The sequence below is a fragment of the Marmota flaviventris genome, chromosome 1 (genome assembly GCF_047511675.1).
Source record: "Marmota flaviventris isolate mMarFla1 chromosome 1, mMarFla1.hap1, whole genome shotgun sequence".
In the NCBI taxonomy this organism is placed as follows: Eukaryota; Metazoa; Chordata; class Mammalia; order Rodentia; family Sciuridae; genus Marmota; species Marmota flaviventris.
Genome location: NC_092498.1, coordinates 208,745,824 through 208,754,732, shown reverse-complemented (window position 1 = coordinate 208,754,732; position 8,909 = coordinate 208,745,824). Strand labels below are relative to the sequence as shown.

Sequence of the window (8,909 nt, the reverse complement as noted above, 5' to 3'; positions counted from 1 at the left end):
AGCACAGTCTGGTGACTATTGTCCTCAATATCCTAACATATAAAATTTATGTACAACTAGAAGTGAGCAGCTTGGGGACTCCAAACACATTTTAATTACCCTGACTTGTTCAGTACATAATATATGCATGTATTGAAATATCAGACGACACCTAATATGGACAACTTCAATATTTTAGTCAAAACTTAAAAACTTTGAAGGAGATTAAAATATTAAACACTCTGAATGACAAGTACATACTGAATACATGTACTAAATTACACACTCTATCCCATAAATATATACAATTAAAGTTATAATTTATTTAAAAAGTTAAAGATTAAGGCTTTGAATACATTTTTAAATGCAATCATGGTCACTATCTTCTGTTCTCTAATGATTTATTTAAAAGCCTATAAAATGCAATTAATACTAATTATTGGTGTTACCAATTGGTTGAGGGTTCTTTTGCTCAATTTGGAGAGAAATCACAGAGGCAGAAAGCGGCTCTCTTAGTGTTAGCAGCTCTGAGCTTTGAACACCAGCAGCTCTCAGGTAGCAAATCCCCTCACTGCTCCCTAGTGGCTGGAGGAAGCAGCTCTTGGCAGTTCAAAGGAGTTCTACGTTGCTCACTGGCTACTACTAGCTGCTCTTAGTGTTATTAGCTTGTTGGAGTGTGAGCAGTCTTTAGCGCGCCCCCCTTACAGCAAACTTCTTTTTTTACTTTACTTGAGACAGATATAATTACTAAGCAAAATGAACCATCTGAAAGAATCTCTATTAGAACCCATGCTGCAGCATAAGGGGAAGGAATACATGGACTGACCCAGTAATGCTAGAGGAAGGTCAGTTGTATAGATAAAAAGGTCAGGCTCATGCATAGGCACAGTGTCCAGCTGGCTCAACCCAGATTTTCTGCTTATGGGTGGGGAAGGCAGTTCTCTGGATTGGAGTGAGGAGAGGTGAAGCAGCTGCAAATGGGAGGAGTCATCCAGAAAGGCTGTAGACAGAGACGTCTGAGAGGGTCAGTGGTGGGACATCCCAAGCTTTTCTAGTCTGTTGGGGTGTTGTGGGATGTCCGATGTAGCCACAGGGTGTCACGAAGGCAGCCTGAGCCAAAGTGACAGCTCAGTTGTACCAGAGCAGCCAGACATGTGGGAGGGGCCTGGCCCCTGATCAGCAAAACAATCATGTGTATGTAAAATGCAGGATCACAGAAACAGCAGAAACACACCTTCTCAGGGAAGGTCAGTGATTTCTCTTTTGCCTACTGTATCCAGCTGATTCTCCCATTAACCATCATAAATTGCAAATATCATAGGTGTCCTATGGTTTGGATGTGAGGTGTCCCCCAAAAGCTCACCTGTGAGACAGTGCAAGAAGGTTCAGAGGAGAAATGATTGGGTGGTAAGAGTCTTAACCCAATCAGGGATTTAATCCCCTGATAGGGATTAACTGAGTGGTAACCGAAGTGATGGGGTGTGGATGGAGGAGGTGGGATTTGGGGGCATGGCTTTGGGTATATATTTGTATCTGAGGAGTGGAGTCTCTCTCTCTGCCTCCTGGTCACCATGTGAGCTCCTTCCCTCTGCCACATGCTCCATGATGATGTTCAGCCTCACCTCCAGGGCCAAGGAATGGAGCTGGCCTTGTATGGACCAAGACTCTGAAACTGTGAGCCGTCATGTAAACTTTTCCTCCTCTACAATTAGTCACAGCAGTAAAATAGCTGACTAAAACAATAAGTCACACATGGATTTACACACCCAACCCACCGAACACCATGGGTGATTATGCTGTAGGGGATCTGTGTTGGTCGTGCTGACCATGTGTCTGACTGGGCACTACTTGGCCCGGGGCCACAAAGTGCTGGCCTGGGAAAAGGTAAAAATTCAAAATTCAATGAAACATTTCTACTCAATGCCATCACATTACCATCATCCTTCAGTGAAAAGAAAAGTAAGTTGAGGAACCATCTCTATTACTTTCTGAGCTCAAATGGTTCTTGTGATCCAAAGTACTGATCCATAGAAAGAAAAATTATTTTTAAAAAGGAAAAACTGGACTTCATCAAAATTGTATAAATTTTCGCATCAAAAAGACCCTGCAAATTAAGTGGAAAAGGAGTCCTCTTGTTATAAAAAGATAGATCTATGTGTCTGATAAAGAAATTACATCCTCTTATAAATTGTTTATGTGGAGTGTGTGTCTGCCTATAAAGGTGAGAGCAGGTTTCAGAAAAGCAGGACCTGGATTTAATATATTCCCAAAGTCACTTTATACTCCAGAGGTCAGAACATCAGGGCACAATGTATACATGTAGAGAAACTTCAAGTCATACATCCTAAGTGTGTGTAATCTGTGTTGTAAAAATGCAATAAAAAATTAAAAAGCAGTCAATGAAATCAATATTGAATGTCACCGAAAAAAAAATTCCCTTCTAATATTTCATATAAAAATGTTCATTTTTTTGTTCTTTGTGTATTTCCTTTTTTGAACTTGTGAAGTATTATTCCCTTCACACTTTTCTCTAAATGAATATTCCATCTGACCTAGGCATGGTGGCCTATGCCTCTAATCCCAGTGGCTTGGGAGGCTGAGGCAGGAGATCATAGTTCAAAGCCAGCCACTTGCAACTCAACTCAGTGAGACCCTGAGAAATAAATAAACCAGGATTACATTTCAATCCACACAGATACCTTGTCAATCAACTTAATTAAAGGCCAAGGCAGGAACACCTGGACAGAAGCTCCTGGCCTCTTGAACCTGCAGCAAGTGGGAGGCTGCTTTGTTCTTCATTCTTCTCTGATACCAGCTCATGTCACCCTCTCTTTGCACTTGGGGAATTTGAACATTTGCATCAGGCACCTTCCTCAGGGCCTTTGCACTGGCTATACCTCCAGCCAGGCACAGGCTTCTGCAGATGGTGGCTCCCATCCTGTCTTCCTGGAGGTCTCTTTTCAAATGCCACTTATTGGCCTGTCGTGCCTGGACACCCTGTGTAAAATCAGACTCCCTCTTGACCTTCTCATTCACAGTTGCTTTTTCCCCTTAATAGTAACTGTCACCATTTGGCTTGCCACATGATGATTTCTTCCCCTCCTTATATGTGCTTGTATTATTTCTCCTATTGAGGTCTTAGGAATACTTGCTTTCTTAGTCTTGGTCCATGATTCAGTAGATATTGCCTGGAACATGATCACCACTCAATTAAACTTCTTAAATTCATAAAATAAATTCAAAATTGAATACATAATCTGTTGGGTAAAGGTGAGGGTAGGACTGGGATTCTAAATCAGAGATGCTTAAAAATACGTGGTGCTCATGAAAAACATGCCTCCATACCTTGACATTAAAAAATAAAATAACTCACCCAATACAGCTTTTGTTGTAAACATGAATGTGCAGGTGAGTGAACTGAGTGAACATTTACTGTACCTTTATTTTCATTTCATCTTTTATGTCCTAAACTCTCTTCAGTGCTCAAGAGCAAAGGACGACTTGAGAAATAACTTGAATCCTGCCCTGTTGAGCCTTGGCAAGGAGCATGAGGGATTTCCCCTACAACCATCTCCCCATCTCCCTTCTTACCTGGAATGGAAACTCACAGTGAATCACTTATATTTGGTTATACAATAGAAACCAAACTAGAAGAGAGATCAGCAGAGTAGAATAGCACATGAGGGAAGGTAGGCAGGAGGGAAAAGGATGGTACTGGGAATAAACTTGATTGGATCAGGTTCCATGCATATCTGAATATGTCCTAACATATCCCAATATCATGTATAATTTTAGTGCACAACAACAAAAAAGAGGCATCTATACACACTGGAATATTTCACAGCCTTCAGAAAGAAGAGACAGCTGTCAAGTACAAAATGTGAAAGGACACACGGGGGACATTCTGCAGAGAAATAAGCAGGCACAGAAAGACCAACACTGCATGATGTCACTTAGGTGAGGAAACTAAAGGAGTCAACCCTGTAGAAAAAGAGAAGAAAGGGGGTTCCTGAGGGAGTCTTGGGAGAGAACTTCCGTTCAGGGCGTCATGGGGTTAAATCTCTGGAAGGCGAAAGAGGGCGTGAGAGGGAGTAACAGGATGAATTCTCCTGACCTTAACCCGTCTCTTGGGAATAGAGAATCTGCTGGAAAAAGAAACGTCCTTTGCTATCACAGAAGCAGAGTGTGGCATAGAGACCCTGATTACCTGACAGGCAAGGAGGAGGGAGGTTGAATAATGGGTCAGACAGGAGAAAATTCTAGTCTTCTAGAGCAAGCAAGGTGATAATAGTTTATAATTGTTCACTATGTATTTTCTAAAACATTAGAAGGGAGAAGTTGAAACATGCTCAACGGAAGAAATGGTAAATGTAAGAGGAACTCAATTGGCCAATTATCCCAAGTGGGTTAGTACACCTTTTATGCATACATTGAATTACTTACCACATTGTGCTTCATAAAAATGTACAATTATTAGATGACAATTAAAATATCAAAAGAAAGCAAACTTTGGTCAATATACCAGTCGTTCTCATAAATAAATGCTAAATCTCTGTGCGACACATTTACCAGAGTCTTACCCAATTTGGGGAAAGAAAAATCAGAAATATCCAGCTTCTTGTCTCACCTAGCATAAAGAGAGCTGAGAACACTTGCAAAGAACAGAGTCCAGGAAACAAAAGACAAGAACCAAATCTTTAAAAGACACAATTTACCAAAACTCACAGCATGAGAACTAACTCACAATCAGTAGAAAGTTGAACAACCCTGAAAAGTCTTTGGGAAAGTACCTGTGGGTGCTGTGACCTTCCCATCAATGACTTTGCTCTGTGTGTCTATACTCACCGACATCTTTCAAGGTAATGGAATCAAAACATGACAGAAAAAACACAGGTTGGAGAAAAAGAAGTACAAGTGTATGTAGAGGTGGGACTCCATGAGTGGAGCAAGCATTGGGATACTCTATCTGTTACCTCTGCCACAAGGACTACTCTCACTGGTTTGCAGTGAATAATATTAATATAATAGCTCGTCAGGAAAAATAGGAAAATTAAAAACCAATGAGGGAGCTGTATTTAGCTCACTGATAGGTATGTGTCAGGATGGGGCCTGAACCTGCTGAGAGTTCCCTCTGTCACTGAGCTACATCCCAGCCACTGGCAGAGTTTACCACATAAAGCACATCACTGTTCATAATTCCCCATAGATACATGTACATGAACATTTTAAAAAAGGCAAACAGGAAGTGGGTAGAAAAAAAAAAACATTCTTTTTTGAAGCCATGCAAAAAAAAAAAAAAAACCTGGAATAAAAACTGCCCAAATTACCTTTACTTAAGGAAGGAAAGAAAGGTCTCTCACAGAAAAATTGTAATATGGAAATTAGCTGATGAGAAAATGGATAAGTACTTTCAGTGTGTGGAGTGAGGAAATCCTGGCTGACTGATGTTCTTCAGCACCCTCATTTCAACTATTCGTTTCATATTTTCTCACAAATATCTGGCACGAGAGATGATGTCATGGTACACGTGGCTCACAAATCACTGCTGCAAGTTTGCCAGCATTCCTAGTCTGGATCATTCTCACCAACACAAAAACCAACCCCATAGAGCAATGGCACAAAATGGCCATAAATTGGTTCAAGACAAAAGAGTCGATGGCCTCATACAGCATCGTGGCTGAGCCCCAGAATCACAATGCAGAGACTCTCAGAAGCAGGCTCTCAGGAGAAAGTACCGATGAACCCTTGGAGCATAAACCCAGATGGAATAGAAAGAAATGGGAAAAAACCTGGAGCCGTAGGGAACATATTTAGAACATATAAGACAATAAAACAAAGCAATGTAGAAATTTTTTTAACTAATTAAAATGGCAATATTTAATTTATGTGATCCAAGAAGGTGAGCCAAAATAGACAAGGAATAAAGGTCAGGAAATTATGACACGATGTTTGAGTCCGTCAAGTGATCACACCGTCACCTGAATGTGTGCAACGTTGTCAGTTAAACTTCAATAAAGCAGGAATGAAGAAGGATCACAGCTACATGAAAGTGTCCACCATCAAAGGAAGTGGAAGTAGAAGGCAGTTGTGCCCTGCAAGGTGACCTTTTGGCCCCTTGATGGCCACACATCTGACTTCCACTTCATTGGACAAATATTTACTGAGCATAAATTACTTACCAAGAACCATACTGGGCCCTGGGACTGTAGCTTAGTGGAAGAGCACTTGGCTAGCACTTGTGGGACATGGGATTCAATCCTGAGAACCACATAAAAAAGTAAATGGATAAAGCTGCGGGTGGTGGTGCAGGCCTGTAATTCCAGCCACTGGGAGGATGAGGCATGAGGATCACAGTTCAAAGCCAACCTCAGCAAAAGTGAGGTCCTGAGAAACTCAGCAAGACGCTGCCTCTAAATAAAATACAAAATAGGATTGGGGATGTGGCTCAGTTGTTGAGTGCCCCTGAGTTCAATCCTGAGTACCAAAACAAACAAACATAAAACTAAAACAAATCAAATGAAGGCATCCAATCTACAACTAAAATAAATAAATAAACAAACAAACAAAGAAATAAATGGGAACCATACTAGGCACTGTAGTTGGAAAGGTGGAAAAGATACAGCTTTGATATTTTATGAGTCCATATTTTGCATGAGTCCATAAATTCAATAATATTGATTTGACCAAAAGGAAGAGAAAATCTTTGAGTTAAGTTTATTTGCATCACTTCAGAAATGTAAACGAGATGCCAGACAACATTTTTACAATACCATAGTTACACACCCCATCACTGCTGAGCATATATAGCTGACACAGAAGATTTGATTCATAAATAAGCCCACAACAGGCCCAGGCATGGAGGCATATGCCTGCAATCCCACCTACTTAGGAGGCTGAGGCAGGAGGTTCACAAGTTCAAGGCCAGTGTGGGCAGCTTAGTGAGAGCTGGTCTCCAAAAAAAGGGATTGGGGATGTTGTTCCATGGAGCAGCATTGGCCTAGCATGTGTCAACCCCTGGGTTCTATCACCAGAACAGAAAAAAAAATAAAGAAATCCAGGAAGACAAGCACAGCACATTCTTGCTCAGATGTTCAGCTAACAAAAAGATTATGGTAGTTTCCAGGAGTTACAAAGAGTAGGGGGGATAGTGGGATAGAGGCCCAAGAAAGAGGATAAAATCCAGTTACACAAGAGAAGAATGTTCTAATGTTCCACATAACAGTGGGGCGACAATAGTTCACAATAATTTAGTATACATTTTACAAAAAGCTAAAGGAAAAGAGTCCACATCTTGACAATAAAACAAAACAATGAAGTTAAGAAGATGGAAATGTTAATGACCCTCTTTTTTATCATTATTCATGGGCACATGTACTGATCATGACAGAGTACCTCATCAATATGTGCCATTATTCCCAATCAATAAGATACATACATAAATGAAAAAACCAAATCAATATTGCTGATGACAGAAAATGCTCAGTTGAGTTCATACAAAGTTAAAATGACTGTGTAGTTAGTAAAAAAAAAAAAGGTGGTACACTATAGAACATATTGAGCAATTCCTAAGGCAGGAAAATCCCAAAGGAAGATACAAAGAATGAGTTTTTGCCTTGAAGTGCACCAAGCACAGGTAGCCACAGCTGGATGGAAGGGGTGAGGTCTCTGGTCTCCAATATGGCGCACACTGTGACTCAGGAGAGATGTGCATGGACCCTTTCTCTGTGAGGAACCATCTTGCTGAGGACTCTCCCCAGGGCCACCTTGATGTCCCTGTTCCTTAGACTGTAGATGAAAGGGTTCAGCATGGGGGTGACCATGGTGTACATCACTGAGGCCATCAGAGTTATCCTAGAAGACAATGTGGCTACAGAACTGAGGTAGACCCCAAGGCCAGTGACATAGAACAAGGAGACCACCAGGAGGTGAGACCCACAGGTGGAGAAGGCTTTGTACTTGCCTCTGTCTGACGAGATTCTCAGGATGGAGGAGAAAATCTGAGAATAGGAGAGGAGGATGCCAGTGAGAGGGAAGACACCCAGGACGATGGTCTCGGAGTACAGCACTATGTGACTGATGAGTGTGTCAGAGCAGGCGAGCTTGAGGACTGCAGGAAGATCACAGAAGAAGTGAGGGATTTCTATGTTGGTGCAAAACGAGAGCCTCAAGATGCTCAAGGGCCCAGGCAGGGCACCCAGGACACTGACCAACAAGGATCCCAGAGCCATAAGCAGACAGATCCATGGGTTCATGATGTCCACATAGTGCAGGGGGTGACAGATGGCCACAAAGCGGTCATAGGCCATCACTGTCAGGAGCAAGTTGTCCTGGCATCCAAACAAAACAAAAAAATAAATCTGTGAGATGCAGCTGGCAAAGGTGATCAGTTTGCTGTGAGTGTGGATGTTCCTGAGAGCCTTGGGGATGGTGGTGGAGGTGAAGCCAATGTCAGCCAGGGACAGGTTGGAGAGGAAGAAGTACATGGGTGTATGCAGGTGGGAGTCTGAGATGACAGCCAGGATGATGAGCAGGTTCCCCAGCACAGTGACCAGGTACATGGCCAGAAGCAGGCCAAAGAAGAGGGACTGCAGGTCAGGGTCATCTGTGAATCCCAGGAGGATGAAGTTTTCAGCTCCTGTTTGGTTTCCTCTTTCCATGGTGCTGGTGTGTTTTCCCAGGAGGAAGAGAAGGAACTCCGAATTCACTCCAAATAGGGATTCCCCAGGATGAACCCAATGTCTATTATTGACACCTTGGGAACTCAAGAAATCATTTGTTTTGTCTTATCATAGGGTCTCTTTGCTGACAAATTGTAGTTATCATTGTTACTTGATGAAACTGGCTCTAGGTCATTGGTTCCCCAATGGGCATCACTTAGGAACTTGCTGCAAATGTGCATATTCTCTTTCACTCTGTGTTTTAACAAGCCC

General features: G+C 41.9%; 1 protein-coding gene across 1 annotated transcript; it reads right to left on the bottom strand.

Annotated features, from left to right (window-relative positions):
- Positions 1-3,430: 3,430 nt before the first annotated feature.
- LOC114107714 (olfactory receptor 7C2-like) lies at positions 3,431-8,636 on the bottom strand. Its single transcript, XM_027955077.2, has 2 exons — positions 7,713-8,636; positions 3,431-3,550 (listed from the first exon to the last, which is right to left on the bottom strand). The coding sequence occupies exons 1-2, from the start codon at positions 8,634-8,636 to the stop codon at positions 3,431-3,433; spliced, it is 1,044 nt and encodes a 347-aa protein (XP_027810878.2).
- Positions 8,637-8,909: the final 273 nt, after the last annotated feature.

What these genes read in the sequence shown, in the direction of transcription:
- LOC114107714 (XM_027955077.2), bottom strand. Translation starts at nt 8,636, where the DNA reads ATGGAAAGAGGAAACCAAACAGGAGCTGAAAACTTCATCCTCCTGGGA. An exon ending in GGAGAGTCCTCAGCAAGATG is followed by an intron (nt 3,551 to 7,712) that starts GTTCCTCACAGA and finishes GGAGATGGGGAG; the next exon opens with ATGGTTGTAGGGGAAATCCC.